This window comes from Calonectris borealis, chromosome 19 (assembly GCF_964195595.1).
Source record: "Calonectris borealis chromosome 19, bCalBor7.hap1.2, whole genome shotgun sequence".
Taxonomy (NCBI): Eukaryota; Metazoa; Chordata; class Aves; order Procellariiformes; family Procellariidae; genus Calonectris; species Calonectris borealis.
Genome location: NC_134330.1, coordinates 5,882,260 through 5,900,052, shown reverse-complemented (window position 1 = coordinate 5,900,052; position 17,793 = coordinate 5,882,260). Strand labels below are relative to the sequence as shown.

At 55.8% G+C, this 17,793-nt stretch overlaps 2 protein-coding genes across 4 annotated transcripts in view; both read right to left on the bottom strand.

Annotated features, from left to right (window-relative positions):
- FAM222B (family with sequence similarity 222 member B) overlaps positions 1 to 5,101 on the bottom strand; it is a 39,875-nt gene extending 34,774 nt beyond the window's left edge. The window contains exon 1 of one of the 2 annotated variants that reach the window (XM_075168672.1): positions 4,982 to 5,101. The gene's annotated coding sequence lies outside the window, so the exon portion shown is untranslated. The remainder of the gene's footprint in view (positions 1 to 4,981) is intronic. The other variant, XM_075168675.1, reaches the window with a different exon arrangement.
- A 767-nt stretch (positions 5,102 to 5,868) lies between these two features.
- On the bottom strand, positions 5,869 to 12,416 carry ERAL1 (Era like 12S mitochondrial rRNA chaperone 1). Of its 2 annotated transcripts, none has more exons than XM_075168670.1 (11): positions 12,309 to 12,416; positions 11,839 to 12,018; positions 11,609 to 11,736; positions 11,444 to 11,521; positions 11,228 to 11,274; positions 10,803 to 10,864; positions 10,239 to 10,351; positions 9,384 to 9,776; positions 8,716 to 8,865; positions 8,361 to 8,441; positions 5,869 to 8,035 (listed from the first exon to the last, which is right to left on the bottom strand). In XM_075168670.1, exons 1-11 carry the CDS (start codon positions 12,394 to 12,396, stop codon positions 7,913 to 7,915), a joined length of 1,443 nt encoding a protein of 480 aa, XP_075024771.1. In that variant the 5' UTR covers positions 12,397 to 12,416; the 3' UTR covers positions 5,869 to 7,912. The 2 variants fall into 2 exon arrangements, with proteins under 2 accessions (XP_075024771.1, XP_075024770.1); XM_075168669.1 differs by having other exon boundaries at positions 11,839 to 11,991.
- Positions 12,417 to 17,793: the final 5,377 nt, after the last annotated feature.

Here is a 17,793-nt window from a genome sequence, read left to right as displayed (position 1 = left end):
CCTCCAAAATGCACGCTCGAAGTTTAACAACATAAAGGCAAGAAGAGGGATAGCAGGATATAGCAAAGGATACGCTAGGGTCAGGAAATGAAAAAAAAATCCACAACACTGAACACTGACTTATGCAATATTTTACCAAGTAAAAACATGCACAATTTTTTTTTCTCTTCCACTGCCCTGTGCTCTCCCTAGAGCAGCAAATTATTTTTCTCTGCCAGGAACCCCCCACCCACCACATAGGAAGAAATCACCTGGGAAGGCTGCGCGTGGCTACCATCTTAGCTGCGAAGCACAGGACAGGGAGATTGCCCAAGTATGAGAAGTGAAATTACAGAAAACAACTGGATGCTAGATCCACTCTGAATAGCAAAGCATGTCGTTTCACCTATTTCCACTTGCTCTCACATGGTTCCCAAATTAGAAGCAATCAGAATCCTGCTGGAAACAATATACGGCACCTTAATTGGGTTGGCTGCACTACAGACGTCAGCAGCGTATCACTTGGTAGATCATTTTTTGACCGCTTTTTTTTAATACTAAAAATATCTTCACTTTCATGGTTCACCTTTTCTGCATCACATTACTACAGACATCATAAGAAATTAAAAAACCTTCTCACTCATTGCATACCAAAGATGCTAGAGCCCGCTCCCGCTGGAGGCAGGATCTGTCACTTAATTCAACAGAATTTTACTTAAAGGTTTGCATCAGACGCATTGCATTTACAGGAACCCTGTTTTCTAATACATCTCCCTATAGCATACCCATCAATGCATCTATTTAAAAGCCTGGAGCAGTTCAGTTATCTCTAAATACATCAATAACCCAGACGTTCAACTCAACTGCTCCATGAGTTCCAAGCACGACACCATCCAGCAGACCAGAATCGCTGCATGGGACTTGAAAACTTACACTAAAAATCTCTCCCAGTTTTCATCCCAGCACACCCCAAGTAATACACCCCCGCTGTTCTGTACCACAGCCAGACTGCAGCCAAACTAGATTCTTGTGCAATTATTGCCGTAACGAAATGTCACCATTTTCTTCACGAACCCCGGAAACTTGGACTGATCTTCAAACATAGTATAAACAAGTTAAGCAATGGGAATACGTAAACTATGCATAATTCCTGAGCACAACGGGAGAATAATTATAGCAACAACATACCAAATACAATATGAGCGGGGAGGCATGAAGAAACACCCAGACAGAATGTACCGAATTAAGGAAAAGGGGTCTATAGGGTCTATATAAAGCCAGATCAGCCATGGACCACAGTCGTCATCGTTTTTTTAAGTGTCTATTTAAATCAAATTACTAAAAACATGGAAAGCGGCAGCCGAGGAACATGCCAGCCTCTGTCAGCTCCAGGTGTAGGCAAGACCAAGGCCAAGCTATGCCTAGTTGGGATTGTGAGCTTAGCTTTTGAGGAATACAACCCATTGGAAAAAATATCTTTGGGCGAAGTTAAAAACAACTTTCCTGGATGCCAATCAGCAGAATGCCTTTTCAGCAGCTCTGTTCCTCAGCAGCTGAATCAGTATTTGGAAAGCAATTTTTTTTAGAAAGAAAAAAGATGAAGAGTGTGACAAGCTCATTTTAGCATTCAGATTCAAACTAATGATCTGCAATTAAAAGAAAAATTGCTCAAAGACCGTTACGGTTAAGATTTTAATACAAGTCACAAAATACAATGTGAAAATGGGAATATGGCATACCACACAAGGAATAAAAATTTAAATTATCCACTTAACTTCCCAGTTTGAAAACGTTTAAAATGCTGAAAGCGGTGGGTGATACACTCCATTACTGATGCAGAAAACTCTGAAACCTTTACTCATCTTCAGGAGCATCTCACCCCATAAACAGCCTTAGAGGAGTCAGCAGGCCCCGGATACAGTCTACAACGCGACAGAGTGACCTGTTACTCAACTGTTGGGTGTAGTAGTTCAGTGAACTACATGTTCTTAAAGCAATTATTCAAAAGTTCTGATCATCTATTAAATAAATCAAGCAAGTCAGGCTGTGGCTATGTTCTTGCTGGTGTATTTAGTAATTCCATAAATCCCAGAATCCTGGAAATTACCATGCTTTAGAGAAATGGACATTACTTCATCTCCCATCTTCATAAATCAGTAACTCCCCTCACTATTACCTCGCCGGAGACAAGCGAGCCAGCGATATACAAAATGTTTCGGCGATGGAGGCTTTGGGGTCAGGGCAAGCACCTCTACCTCCTACTCTGCCCATCCCCACGTGCCGGCCAGTAATGAGTCGAGGTCAAAAATGAAGAAGAATAAAGATGAATGGACAAACCAAGGTGAACAAGAAAAGTATTGCACTAGGGAGGAAACACTTATAGAAGTTTCCATCCCAAGCCCAGGCATTTCAGCAAGCGCAGGTGAGGATACAAGCTAAGGCTCCTGTACATTGTACGATGGTCTGTGTTTCTGGGAAATACAGATACTTCAGTCCTTGACAAAATCCTTACTTCGCCTCTTGATCTGGTAACAGTTCCCAGAAGCAAACGTAGATATAAAAGCTCATCTATCAGCGGACAACTTGAAACAAACACAAATAAGACTCAAATGAAGGCAAATATCCAAGTTACAGAGAACATAAGGGTTCCTTAATTTTACATTTGGAGAAAAAACAATACTATGTGAACATTCTCCAACATATTTTTTTAATGTTATTAACAGAAATAGCACCCCAGGCTGCGCTCAAGCAGAAAAAGTGTGAATCTGTTCACAATGTGAAATGAAAGGGGGATCAAAAATACCACCTTATTAAATGGCATTTATTTGGTGCTAAGCGCATTATTTATTCTCTTGAGAAATTCAGAAAATGACAGAGGGGTAACCGTAAGTAAGGTCACTACTTAATGTCAGTATCAAAGCTGATCCTTAACAGAATTTAAGCACCTGCCTTTTCTTTTATCTCAGCACAAAATGAGATTTTTTTCTTTTCTTTTTTTTCTGTTTTTGCACTTCAAAAGCCATGTAATGTAACAAAATATACACCAAGCATGAAGGAACAGAGAGCATGCCAGCATCTTTCAGCAATCATCTTTCCCTTGTCATCCATTATGTCAGATTTATCTATTTTTGCTTAATTCTTGTTCCAGCAATATGCATCCTTCCTCTCTCTAGACTATCAGGCTGGTTGGGCTTGAATTCAGTATGGCTTCTTAAAATAGTTGAGAAATATTGAAAATATCTCAAGCAATGCTTGTAAATTACAGCCTATTCATCAACTCATCTTCTAGATCCAGCTCGACCTGTGACTCTCCCAGAAAAGGGGTCAATCTCCGATTTCTTCACCACAGAAATTCTACCCAACTGCACAGTATAAACATCATTTAAAAAATACACAGCCTTTCTTGCATGGAAGCATTTTTCCCTGAAAGCTTAGATCCTGTATTTACTGCAAATCTTACCCTCTGTTTGTTCTGACTCTCACTTGCTTTTGATCCAAACCTTCCTCTACTAAAAATTACCAATCAGTTAATTCACTGCTGCTTGTTTTCTGTTGTCGCTGCCTTTTTTTTCCAAAGTTTTCAGACCCTCTGGACTGGCTTTACAGGACACCAGATCCACCTGTACGCTCTCCCTGCATCCTTCAGTCCCCAGGCTGCTGGCTGGGAGAGCGGGCTCTCTCCATCTCTCATATCTGTAATATGCTTCAACAGTGTCTTCCCCCCCTGCTTTACGTATTTACTTAAATGAACAGACTCTAACAAGTTCAAATCCTTTAGGTGGAAAAAGACCTGATCAGAAATACACATGCTGAAAGGAAAAAGCAACTATCATCACTATATTCCCTTACTGCCTACGTAGCACCGATCACAGAATTTTCTCAGTCGGCTGCTGAATCAGATGAAGTTTCTACAGCGCACGCACAAAATCAGGAAGCCCGACACGTCCAGTAGGATTTATTCAGTCACAAAGTCATCACCGTTGCTCCAGCACAAATGACATCACTCAGGAACCCAACCTCATCTACTGAGAGCGTGCTCTCCTGCAGCTACCAGTTCAACAAAGAACTGGGTTTGTGCAACACAGGGGTAAAAGTATTGTTGTAAAAAGTTTTCCAAATAAACTCACGTTTTCTTGAGACATTGTGATTAAAAAAGAAATCATTGGGACTATGATAAGAAGTAAGCGCAATGAATTCCTACTGAACTAACTAACCTGCGTCTGCAATTTATCCTAAAACTTGTACCTAGCAATTAGAGGCGATACCAAGAGGAGGATAAAACACATCCGTAAGCCTTCGCAGGTGCTGCTCTGGGAAGATCATATGCTGCATAGCCAAAAGCATTTAAGTACTTTGCTTGCACGAGTGGACTGAGAACAGATAAGTCGAGCTCTGCAGTTTTCTTCGTGCTTGTGTTAAGATGCTTGAAAAACGGTTGGTAGGAAACAAAAACGACGAGAAATGTATTAATGATACCTCTTGTAAAAAGACACTTTTCTTGGGAAAGAATTACACAAAGGATTTGCACACATTGCAACCGCAATCCCCCCTTTTTCCTGAAGGCATTTCTCTGTCGCGACGGCTGACGTATTTTCGCGATTCCCGCTGTGTGTTTGATATCGAGAGAAAGGTATTTAAAGCTCCAGGCGCCGGGGTTGCACAGGGGCCTAGGCGGGCTGCCTGCTCCCCTCCGTCTCCTCACAAGGACGAGCCGGGGAGCTCCGGACTGAGGGGAGGAGGCCCCCGGGGAGGCGGGTGGGCCGGGGCCACTGCCGGGAGGCGAAGCCGTCCCCGTGTCCCGTCCCTCAGCCGCCTCCCGGCAGTGGCCCCGCAGCGCTGTCGCGACAGGGGGAGGGTCGCGACAGCGGGGATACCTCACGCCGCCTCAGAGGGTGGGGGGAGGGGACACCCGGGAAGGACAATGGGGGGGGGGGGTGGGCCGCGCCGGTCCCGCCGCCCTGTGAGGCGGCGGCCGCTCGCTCGCCCGCCTGCCCGCACTTACTCTCGGTGCCCCTGCCCGGGCCTCATGGCGCCGCCGCCGCTGTGCCCGTGCCGGCCCCGCCGCTCGCCGCCGCCGCCGCCCGCTCTCGCCGTGGTGGCTGCGCCAGCCGCTCCCGCGCACGCGCGCTGCCCGCCAACGGCCCCGCCGCCCCGCCCCCGCGCATGCGCGGCTTCCTCCTGAGGGAGGGGGGAGGGGCGGGGAGCGCCGCGCCACGCCGCCCCCTGGCGGCGCCCGGTAACCGCGTACAGCGCCGAGCACCGCGGGGCGGGGGGGCTCAGCCACGGCCCCGCGGGGAAACCGGGGGGGTCCCGGCGCGGCACGGCGGCCCCAGCCCGGCTCCCGTGATGCCTGGACCAAGGAGGCCTCGACGAACACCCCCCGCTTTTCTGAAGTCAATTAAAACACCTCCCCGCTGCAGGAAAGGAGCAGTTTCCGAGTGATGCGATTGCAAGCTGCTAATTAACCTAATTATCAAAACTCATTAACGAGCAGGTCTGGAAGTCGACAGACTTCACCCCCTTCCCACACCTGGAGTGTTTCCATTGCCCCCAGGACTGGCCATGGCTCTGGGCACTTGGCCCCATCCCTTCTCCTGCCTGGAAGCGGCAGGGTGCAATCCTGACCTCGGCGGGCACGTGGGAACGGCCTCCCCCTTGCACCCCCACCCCACGAAACGCCTCCGACCCCTCAAAGCACGCTTACCCGGCTTTTTTTCCCCCCCCGCAAGGTGTAACCTTCAGAAGCCACGGCTCGGGAAATGGGATCTAAGCTCGGTTGGGAAGAAAGGAGGAAAGACATGAAAGCGTCCTGGTTTTAGTCGGAACAAAACGGATGGACGGATGGAGGTCTGGCTGACGGGGCGGAAGAAAGGAGATGAGAACAATCGCTTGTGCTGGGACCTCATTTTATTGCAAGGAAAATACAAAAGTCGGACAGAGGCATTCGAGGGACCACGGGAAACAAGGCAGCCAGCGCGCACCTCTCCGGAGGCTTCTTAACCTGGCTTCCAGGTGACCTCGCATTCCTGATTGTATCCTTCAGCGGCGCAGACGCAGGCTTTTGCCAGTGCTGCTAAAGCATCTCCTTGACGTTGCACCGGAGAGGGACGGTGGGCACAGGATTTGCTCACCAGGTTTGGGCTCCAGGCAGCAGCAGAGCCTGCAGCAGACCCTCCCAGATCCCCTCATTTAACCCTCGGGGCAGCAGCCCGGGGCCTCCTCGCCCAGGGATGTTGGTTTATAACACGGGGATTTACCTGGATTTCTGGCAGGAACCTACCCAGTGCTCCAAACACCTGAGCACAGCGGTGTACAGAGACAAAACTCAAGTCCCCAAACACCAGCTCCACGTGCGGACAGGCAGGGAGGGCAGGGGCCCGGGCACGCACAGGCAGTGCCAGGCTCCATCATTCGGTGCCACCGCACCCCACGCCAAGGGCTCCGCAGAGCGGCACGGGGTGCCCCAGCCCCGCGTCCAGCCCTGCTCCTCCAGCCTCCAAGCCTTGCTCGCACCCTGACCCGTGCCAGTCGCTCTCCATCCCCGACACCCCATTAAACCTGAGCTGCAGAACCCGCTGCTGTTCCCAGTTTGGGCTTTTCTTTAACAGCCTCTACATTTGTATCTGCGACTCTGGTGCAGAGTAATGACTTTGAAGTAACTCTGATGCAATAAACTATTTAAATTCCTAAGAAAGGGGGTCCACTCTGGTTTTGCATGACAAACAAGCCATTCTGAAGAAGTAAGTATCTACAAGATGCTGCTAGCGGCATCTTCAGACCAAACCACTCAACATGGATTCATTAGCCAAACATCCAGAGGGGTGGACAGGCAGGACCCCACTGAGCACCAGAAACAAGATGTGGAGTGGCAGAAAGACACCTATTCCCTGCTCCCTTTCCCTTTTTGATTAAAATACTCCAGCAAACGCTCGCAAGCCCATTCTCTGACCTCCCTGCTCCTCTCACCGGCGGTCAGGGAAGCAGCTCGTATACACACCGAGAACAGATCGCAGTTCCATTTATCTGCTTCTCCAGGAATCCAGTCGGAAGAGTCTGTGACCAGACCCATCCCTCTGGAGCGAGCACTACGTGCCAGGAGCAGTGAACTGCTGAGGAAGTTGGAGGAAAGGACGACAGGGGAAAGAGAACGAACAAGCATTTTTACAAACTACTGCACACAAGAAGTCAAAATGAAAGCAGCAGCTGGCAATCAGCTAAGAGGATGGTGCAGGCAAGCCTGTGTGCAGGGCTCCCCCACAGGAGTTGGAAACCACTGGCCTTTACGATCTACAGAGAGTTTAAGAGCTCCCTCCGTCACACCCAGCCATCACGGCGTGTTTCAGCTAGCCAGCAAACCCCTCCGCTCGGGCTGCCTGGGCCGCACTGACCCCCTACACGGTCGTACGCTCACACCCATGAACTTCAACAGGGCAGGGAGCAAAGCCGAAGTGAGACCACCGCGTGGGCGGGGGTAGCCTCCTCCTCCTGCATGACCACTGCTGGAGTCATTCAGCCTTTAGAAGACATGATACATGTGTGCTGACAATCCTTCACCAACACCCTTTGTCTGCTAAAAGACAGGAGATGCTCCTGAACTTCCAGGCGCAAACACTTGACAGCAAGGACGCGGGACACAGCCCAGAAGCGGAGGACAGCTCTGTAAATGCAGTACTAGAATCGCGCGTGCAGCTGGTTCTCTGATGTCCGTCCCCAGCTTCCACAAGATAAGGTGCCGTAGAAGGTCTGAAGATTTTATTTCAGTTTGGGCCATTCCACCAAAGAACAATATATTCTGCTTGAGCCTCCTACGTTGATTCCATCATCCTCTGCTTCTGGATTGAACAAAGGTGCCAAGATATCCGCAGAGGAAAATGGGACCAGTTTCTCCGCATGACCAGAGAGCTCAAGGGCTGTTAAAACATACGCAAAGAGCTCAACTCTTCACCTCCACCTTAAGTTTCAAGCGGACATCACACAGGAAAACGTTCATCAGGTCCTGGCCAGCCTCCTGAGCAATCCTGCTGATAACCTTACCTCCTCTTCCAATCAACATCATCTGTATTAAAACCCAGAGAGAAGATCATCATACTCATCCTTACATCGCTTAACTGCAGGGAGGAATCACCCAAGAAAACAACAGTGCAGCCACAGAAGCAGTTAAAGGGGATATAGCAGTTAGAGAAATCCCAAAATCAAACCACGGGCAACCTCAGAAAGGTGTAAGCTGTTACTGAACAGCCTGGGACTGTGTCGGGCACCCGGCTCTTCCCAACACAGACCCCGCAGCTGAGGGAGAGGGGATCACAGCAAGGATGCACACGGCTGGACGTAGGGAACCTCCTTTCACGCTCCCCAGCGCCCCATCTCTCTTCTGTACTCACCATGTGAGACTTCCTTGGGACCAAGAGGTTCTGCACGATGAGGAGCTCCCCACTTGGTCCTTCCTCCCACATCTCAGTCACCTGCAACAGCAAGCACAAACTCAGCAATTCTGCAAAGCACCTCAGGAACAGCAAACGCCACTCCCTCAGAGATGACAGCTCAGCTCCCTGACACGAGCACGCAAGCGTGGTCCCCCTTCAAACACACAAAGGGTCTCACAGGACCTGACACGCACAAGTCACCCCACGAGAGTCTGGCAGATTTCACAAACTCAAACGAAGGGATTCTCCTCACATCGTCTGATATTTCCAATAAAATAGCTCAAAGGTAAGTCTGCTTGCGCATGCTTCCCACCTGAATCACGCCGTAGGGCACTTCCAGTGGCAGGTACTCCAGTATCTTCTCCCTGATGATATTATCGCAGATCTCTTGAGGTGACTGGCTGGTCAAGACCCCGCTGTGAAACTCCCAAGGGCCTGGCTTGGCTTGCATCAGGAGGTATCGCTGTCAGCACAAATCACACATCACACCATTAGCCGTCACGTACCACTCTCGCGGTGCCACCAACCCCAGCGCTCGTCTTACAGCGAGTCGCTACGAGGTCGCTGCTGCGAGTCAGGCATCAGGGCAGTAGTTTAGTACCTTTGGTGGGGAAAGGAGAAAGGGAAGCTGCTGGAACTCAAACCCTGCCAAAGGGTCACACCTCCCTAAAGCTGTTTGTGTGAGTTGTAAAAACCCACAGATTCCCTTGTACCTGAAAGATAATGCACTGGGTGGCTTCATCATTATGAACTGGCTGATGTTTGGAGAGCCCCAAATAAGAGTTCTGTATGGAAAAATCTGGGGATACGGTATGGACGTACTCCACGTCGACAGACGACGCTTCCCCCCCCACCCCAGGCCAAGAACAGCAGCTCTGGTACCTCCTCACAGGAGATGAAGCTCAGCGTGAAGTGCCGGGGTCCCACAAGGGTAAGAGCACACCAGTCTCAAAGCGTAACAGAAGTTCAGACCGCAGTTACCTTGAGCGTATCCACCTCCTCCCCATGGAGAGCTGCCAGCATGAAGATCTCCTGAAAGCACGGCCAGCCTTTCCTATTTTTTAGATCTCTGGGTCCATAGTGTTTTGGCCCTTGTGCTTCTTCTGTGACAAGACCGGACTCAGAAGTCCTCGTATCACCGCTGTTGTCCAAGCTAGAGCCTTCTTGGGCTTGATCTGTTTCCTGCAGACAACGAGGCTCATGGGCCCTCCTCTCAGGTGGAGAAGCCTGAGTGATCTGAAGAGGAGACTTCACTGAAGAACTGGAATTATGTTTAAATGCAGATCTCGCCTCCAGTTTCTTTCCATTTACAATTCCCTCTGTTAGCTCAGTTACTAGTTCCAGCAGGAGAAACTTCTTTTTTAGCAGATCCACCTAACATGAGAGAGAGGTGTCAGGAATTTGTCCTAAATGAGGTCGGCAGCTGGGCCCTGGATCCAAAGGAGCCAGAAGAAACCACCCAGGGGAGGCAGCTGCTGCAGGATGAGGTTTCTTGTCCAGACAGTTTTCCGACCAGAGGCCAAACCAGAGTGTGTCAGCAGTTCCAGTACAGTTTGCCCAAACACCGTCAACTTGACAGCAACTCTGTCAGCTCTGCTGAGATTCTCGCTGGCCAACCCCACTGTGGAGCCAGCTCCTGTTCCCAGGCTGATTTAAACCTCACTCTGCAGCACATGCAACATGCATACATACATCCACACTTAAATATTCTGGAGTAGAGGGGGAAACCGGTGTCCTTTAACACACCCGGACTCAGTGATGTGAAAACACATCGCTGCTGATGCCGGGTACCGCCTGAAGACACCAGAAGGCAGAAGGAACAAGCTCCTCATTTACCTTGTTCAGAACCAGGACACTGGGGATCTGGGGAAACTGAGAAAGACACTTCAGCACCTCCTGGCTCAGAGAGTTTCGTGTCCAGTGATCCGACACGTCCACCAAAACCAGAACTGCCAGAAAAGAGTGAGGGAAATATGATGTACCTGCATTTTCCAAAATATTCATTTTCAGCTTCTCTACAGTCTATGGTCACCTCCCTCTTGCTGCTACTTCTCTCTCCTTTACAGGACAGCACGTGGATGGAACCAAAAAGCAGCGTTTTAATTGATTAAACAATAAAACGCATTTTATACTTGTCATCCTAATGACATCACACATGTTAAAACTCAACATCCAAGTCCAATTATTAACCCAAGCTGCCTCCCCTTGGCACCAGACAATTCTTAAACCCTCCACAGCTCAACATTTCAAGTCTTTTCACTACCCTTCCCTCCTCCCTCTTAGTTCATGCTCCCAGGGCTGCCTTTGCTGCATAAACATCCAGATACCACAACTATCAGGCTGTAAATTTCTGTGGCAGATAAAGGGTTTGGCTTCATCCAAAAGTAGTTGGGTACCCACCTAAATCCGCATGTTTCATGCTGTCCCATGGGTCTGTCAGCATGGCTTCATCTAGTTTATGTCTGAAAGACAAATGCAAATGAGTAAGCCAGACACACTCGATCATAATCGTCTTCCTTCCCCTCAAAAGAGGGGAAAACAGTGCTTTCCATCATCCCAGCCGACACGAAGCTGCCTTACGGGCTGTGACATCCCTCACTACATGCACATATGCAGAATCAAACAAAACAGGGCTCAAGGGATTCCACAGACTCTGTGTGCTACTCAGATTGCAACAATAAAGAAGTTCAGAGACCAAAATAAGACTAAAAATATACGTTTCTGTCACTCCTATTTTACAAACTTTATGCAGTGAAAATCACTCTCTGGTTTTATCGAACCTTGACGGACAGGACCCCCCCGTGCGCTCCCAACAGTGGTGATACCTTTTGGCTTTAAAGGGGCTAGTGAGGCCAGGTGTGTCCAGAATGATCTAGAAAGAGGAAAAGACAGATCTTGTAAGCTTGCCTGCAGTTAGTGGCCAAGCTAAAACTTATATTTGTGCAATTAGAAGTGACCCCATGGGATATAAAAGAGAAAACCCTGCACTTTCTGGCTAACACCCCCCGCTGCCCCAGGCAGGAGCAGGTCTGGAAGCTCACCAGTTGTGTGTCCTCGTAGGTGACGACACCCCGGGCTTTGCATCGGGTTGTGTGCACTTTCTGAGAGACGGGGAAAACCTGTAAGAAATTAAACATGTTACACACCCAGAATATGTCAAATAAGCAATCTAGCAGCCTGAACTTGTTGCTCCACCACAGCTTTACCTTTCTGCCCAAGAGCTGATTAGAGAGCGTGGACTTCCCAGCGTTGGGCGCTCCAATGATGGCAATTCTTAAAACCTTGGGGTTCTGGGGCTGGTCAGGTTGATCCCGTAACAGGCGGTCTTGTTCCTCTGCCAGGGGAAAGAAGAAGCTTGAACGTTGCTAAAACGCGACAGCAGATCAGGACGGTCCGTCCCAGCGCTTGGACCTGGCTGGCAGCTGGTACCATTCACCTTTGCTGGTGGCAACGGGCGGTGGGTGCTGGCCCAGGGTGCCGGCCGGCTTCTCGGCGGGGATGCCAAGGATCCTGCCCAGCGCTGAGCGGCTCCCGCTCCACCGGGCTGGGAGCGCGGTGGCCCGCCGGGCGCTGCTCTCCGGGAGACGGGCTGGAAGGACAGCAGCAGCAGCAAAGACTGCACATCCCGAAGAACTGCGCGTACTAAAAACGCCCCAAAATCCTGTCGTCCCCTTTCCCCTCACCCTGCAGCGCCCGGGCAGCGCTCCTCCCTCACCCAAGGCCTCTGCGCCGGCCCCGGAGCACCGACCTCTGCCCGCCCCGTCCTCACGCCCCCGCTCCGCAGCGGCCCCACCACCCGACTGGCCTCAAAAACGCGCCCCGCGGCGGCCCCGGCTTCACGCCCGCCGCCTCACGGCCCCGGATGCCCCCGGCGCAAGGCCTCCGCCTCAGTCGCGCCCGCCCCACCTGGGCCCAGCAAGAGCGGCCCCGCCGCGGCGACCCTCGCGGCCCAGCGCAGGGCCCGGGCCGCCGCTACGGCGACGGGCGCCGCCATGTTGCCCCGCCGCGGGGCAGGCCGGGAGCGCGAGCGGCGCCCGCCCTCATTGGCGCAAAGCGGGGGAGCATAGAGAGGAGGCGGGCGGGAGCAGCGCGCCGCTCTCCGCCGCGCGGGACTGTGGGGAGGAAGCGGGCGGGGCGGGCTGGCGTGGGCGGGGCAGGAGCGGGGGAGTGGGCGGGGCGATAGGCGGGGACGCGGCGGCGGCGGGAGCGCCCCCTGCCGGCCCCGCTGCGCGGCGCAGGGCGGCGACACCCTGACCAGTGCTCCCAGTGTTCCCAGTGCCCCCGCCACACAGGCCAGTGAGCCCCGGTGCCCTCTGCAACACACCCCAGTGCGCCCAGTGCACCCCAGTGCCCCTGCAACACACTCCAGTGTGTCCCAGTGCACCCCACAACACTCCCCAGTCCATCCCAGTGCATCCCAGGATGCCCAGTGCCTCCCACAATACACCCCATGTATTCAGCTATTCCTCTGTGCTCCCCAGTGAGCCCCAGTGCTCCCAGTTCCCCTCTTCAATGCAACCCTATGCATCCCAGTGCTCCCCCTGCAATAGACCCCAACGCTTCCCAAGTCTCCCCTGACCCCTCCCCAACATGCCCCAGTGCCTCCCAGTTCCCCTCTTCAATGCAACCCTATGCATCCCAGTGCTCCCCCTGCAATATATCCCAATGCTTCCCAAGTCTCCCCTGACCCCCCCCAACACGCCCCAGTGCCTCCCAGTTCGCCCCAGTGCCCCCTGCAACACATCCCAATGCACTCCAGTGCCCCCTGCACCCCAGTGCACTGCCTGCACCCCCTGCCCCCCTGCATGCACCCCAAGGTATCCAGGTACCCCCCTATGCCCAAGTGCACCCCAAGCTTCCCCATCCCACCCTGCACCCCAGTGCACCCCCTGAGCCCCCCCAGTACACCCCAGTGGCCCAGACCCGCCGCTGGGCCTGGAGCCCCCGGGGACGCGATGGAGAGACAGAGCCGCAGTGCCGTAACCCCCTTTATTGCCCCGTGCCCGGCCCCTGGGCTCCATCGCTGTGTGCCCCGCCGCGCCGTGCCGCACCGTGCCGTGCCGTGCCGTGCCGCACCGTGCCGTGCCGTGCCGTGCCGCACCGTGCCGTGCCGTGCCGTGCCGTGCCGTGCCACGCCGCGTGCCCGACCGTCAGCAGAACCGTTACCATTACTAAACTCAGTAATGGTAACGGTTTCCCCGCCGGCCGCGGGTCCCTGGCTGCGCCCGGAGCTGCCCACACCTCGGGGTGCCCCGTAGCCCCCCCAACCTCCCACTCCAGGTGCCCCCCGAGCCCGTCCCCCCGGTCCTGTCTCCCACGTCCCAGCCCCGCGTCCCCCATCCCTCCGTGCCCCACGCCGTGGTCCCACGTCGCAGCCCCCGCTCTGGGCCCGTCGGCGGGTGCAGCCCGGGGGAGTACATCATCTATACTGTAGTGTCTTATAGCGAACTTACAGTATACGATGATATCCTGCCCGGGGCGGCGGGCAGCGTGCCGCGGGGCGGACGGAGAGCAGCGCCTGCACGGGGGGAGAGCACCGTTAGGGAGCACAGCACCGGGGCCACCGCCTCCCCATCCCGGCACCCCCCTACCCCATCCCTGTCCCCCCAGTCCTGCTGCCCCGGAACAGGATGGAGGCTCCCAATGGCCTCCCCACCCTGGCGTCCCCCCTACCCCCTCCTTATCCTCCCCAATCCCACCACCCCGCAGCAGGATGGAGGGTCCCAATAGCCCCCCAACCTCAGTACCCCCCCTACCCCATCTTTGTCCCCCCCGGTCCCACTGCCCCAGGTTCCCAATAGCCCCCAGACCCCAGCACCCCCCTACCCCCTCCTTATCCCCCCCAATCCCACCACCCCAGAGCAGGATGGAGGGTCCCAATAGTCCCCCAACCCCAGTACCCCCCCTACTCCATCTTTGTCCCCCCCAGTCCCACTGCCCCAGAGTGGGATGAAGGCTCCCAACAGCCTCCCCACCCCATCACCCCCCTACCCCCTCCTTATCCCCCCCAATCCCACCACCCCACAGCAGGATGGAGGATCCCAATAGCCCCCCCAACCCCAGCATCCCCCCTACCCCCTCCTTATCCCCCTGGTCCCACCACCCCAGAGCAGGACAGCAGCTCCCCAGGAGGTGGCACCTACCTATCGGGGTGGCACTGGGACTTTTGTGGGGTGCTGGGTCTGCACCCGCCTTATAAAACCTGCTCTGCCTCATCTGCATATCTCACATCTGCACTGCACAGCTGGATGGGGCCCCTTAACCCCTTCATGCCCGGGGGGGGGCACAGCCCCAAGCAGCCCCCCGCAAGCCCTCCCGTCCTCTTGTGTTGCCCCCTGTGGTCACCAGGATGGTCCCTCCCCATAGATGAGGGGACCCCAAACTGGGAGCTACCCATTGCAAACTGGTTCCCAGTTGCTGGACAGGGGCTTTTTGGATATGGATATCCCCCATGGGGATGGGGCCTGGGGTGGTGATGGGGGGGACTTGTGGGTGCAGGGGGTCACCCTGCACAGGCACCCCCAGATGGGGTCTGTGGCCCCTCTGGGGTGGGTGGCCTCCAAAGCGCTGTGTCCCCTGGCCATATATGCTCCCCTGAGGGACATGTCCCCTAGCAGTGTGTCCCCTCCAAAAAAAGATGTGTCCCCCAGCCTGCAGGGACGTGTCCCCTGGGTGTACAAGACCCCTGCCTGCGTGTGTCCCCTCCCAGGGGGATGTGTCCCCTGGAGGGATGTATCCCCCAGCTGTGTGTCCCCAGAGGACGTGCCCCCCGGCTATGTATGTCCCCAAGAGGGCTGTGTCACCTCATTGTGCATGACCCTGGTCACACTTATCCCTTGGCCACATGTCCCCAGATGGTTGCAGCCCCTGGCCCATGAGCGTCACCTGCCTGTGCATGATTCTGGTCATACGTGTCCCCCAGCCATGCGTGTCCCCAGCCCTGTCTGTCCCCACAGGGCCACATCCTGCAGCAAGCGCTGTGCCATTGTGCCCGGTTGTTTGCGCCGGGACACGCCGGCGTTCCTGGAAGCTGCCTGCGGGGAGGTGATAATCCCCCGCCGGGACTGTCTGCACCGGGACCCCGATAAGCAGCAGCGTCCGGCTATCGGGGACCCTGCCCTGCCACGCGAGGTGTCCCCAGACCCGCTGTCACCTCTGGGTGACAGGAACAGGGGCAGCATCACCCACACTCTCCCCAGCCTGGCCAGACCCTGGCAGGAGGTGGCACAGGGTCAAGTTCTGGCACCAGCCTGTCCCCAGGCATGAGGATGCCAGGACTTGGGGGCTGCAAGGGACCGTCCCCTCCTGTCTTTGGCCCCTGCTGTGACCCAGAGGTGGCCTGGGGGGGGCTGTAATGCTCCCCAAACTGTGGCACAGGCACCCCAGCACTTAGAACAGGGACACAGGAAAAGTGTCCCCAAGAGTCCCCCAAGCCCGGCAAGGCCCAGGTGAGCCCCATGGGACTATCCAGGGTTGTCCCCTCGCCTGCTCAGCACCCACGGCGCGTGGGGGCACCCTGCCCCATGGCTCTGCACCCTGCTGCACCCCGTGGGGCAGAGGGGGCCTGAGCAGCCCCCAGACCGGCACCGTGGAGCTGGTGCGGGGACCCCCAGGTGCTGCAGCCCTCCCGCCAGCCGTGCTGCTCCATGGCAGCGTGTCTGGCTGCAGATAAGGAGCCGCCGGGGGCTGCCGACCTGTCCCCACCCGGCGTATCTGCAGGGCCACCCTGCTGTGGGGTGCGTGGGACGGGGCCCTTTGTCCTGCCCGTGCCCCTGCCCAGCCCTGGGGGGACACAGAGGGTCCTGAGGGCATGAGGGAACCGCTTTTGCCCTGGGAGGGCAGTGCAGCAAAGCCCCCCGTGTGAGCCCCATTGCTGGCTGTCACTGCTCCCGCTCGCAGGCTGACCCCAAGGACAGGTACCCCCAGAGCCACCCCGCTGTCCCCCAGCGCGGGGCTAGGATGGGGATACCAGGCCCATGGGGTACCATGGGACATGGGTGTTGCCTGGCCCCCACGGGGTGCAGGGGGCTCTGGCAGCAGGGCACGGGCACGGGGCTGCTCAGGGGGCAGATGGTGGTGGCACAAGCTGGCTGCTGGGACAAACGGAGCCTTCGGCCCATGTCAGCCCTGCTCCGAAACCTGGGGTGCCCCTGGCTGGGGTTCCCCCGCAGTGCCTCGGGTTAACGAGGGCAGCTCACAGCCACCCTCGTTGCTCGGGGCTCCGCACTCACGCGTGTGGGAGCAGGACAAGGCTTTACCCCCCCTAGGGCTGGCCGGGAGCTGCCCCGAGGCTGGGGCAAGGAGCCCACAGGGACACGGTGACCGCGGGGAGGCCACGAGCTCCCAGGAGCTTTGCCGGGACCTCACTTCCATGCACCCCTTGTTCCCCCATCCCAGCGGGAACACCAGCAGCCCCCAGCCAGCCCACGCCACAGCCGGTCACGCACCGGCTCTGGCACTGCCCCGGGCCTGGGGGTGCCGCGGTGGGGGACACAGGCACGGGAGGCACAAGACGAGAGCCCAGGCAGGTGGTGACAAGGCTTTATTATCGTACAGCAGTGACGGTCGCAGGGACGCAGGCATGCACACGCACATGCAGATAGGGTGCCTCGCCCGGCACGCCCGCCAAGCGAGTGCCAGATCTGTGCCGGCGGCCCCGCGGCACAAGCGCAAGCCGGGGGCTGATAAGGCCGGTCCTCCCCAGCCCGGCGGCAGGGAGGGGGACAGGGTGCCACCGGCCCCGCAGCACCCATCCACCCCACAGCAGGGGCAAAGGGACCGGCCAGTACCGGGGGCACTGCCAGGAGGGCAGAGGGGGACCCGGGTCCCTGCACCCACCCTATGGGTGGCACTGAGCTGTGGGTGAAGGAGCCAGCGGAGGGACCCCCAGCACCCCACGCTGCCGGCGCAGGTCACCACCCCACAGCAGCGCCCAGCTGACTTCACACGTGGGTTTGGCTGCTACAGCCACACTGAGCGCAGGCGAGGTGACAGGCACAGGGCCACTGTGGGGACACACACAGGGGACAACCTCTTTCACACTGTCACTCAGGGCAGCAAAGCCACTGGCCGTAAGGGGCAGGGGGACTGAGCGAGGCAGGGGCTCCTGCACGGCCTCCCGGGGCACCCCCCGGCCAGCACGGCTGCTTGTCACAGCCTCACGGCCGCAGCACCAGCCCCAGGAGCCTGTCCCCACGGCAGCACCCTGCCCGGCCCCCCGCGTCCCTCTGACCCCGGGCTTTCGGAGTTGTGGGGGTCGAGATGTACCACGGGCACTCAGGGACAGCAGCCCCGGAGGTCTCGCCTCCCTCTCGGAGGATGGGGTGGCTTTGGCATAATGCTACTTTTTGGCATTCCTGGTGGTGGGACCTCGCCAAGCCTGGCTCAGACC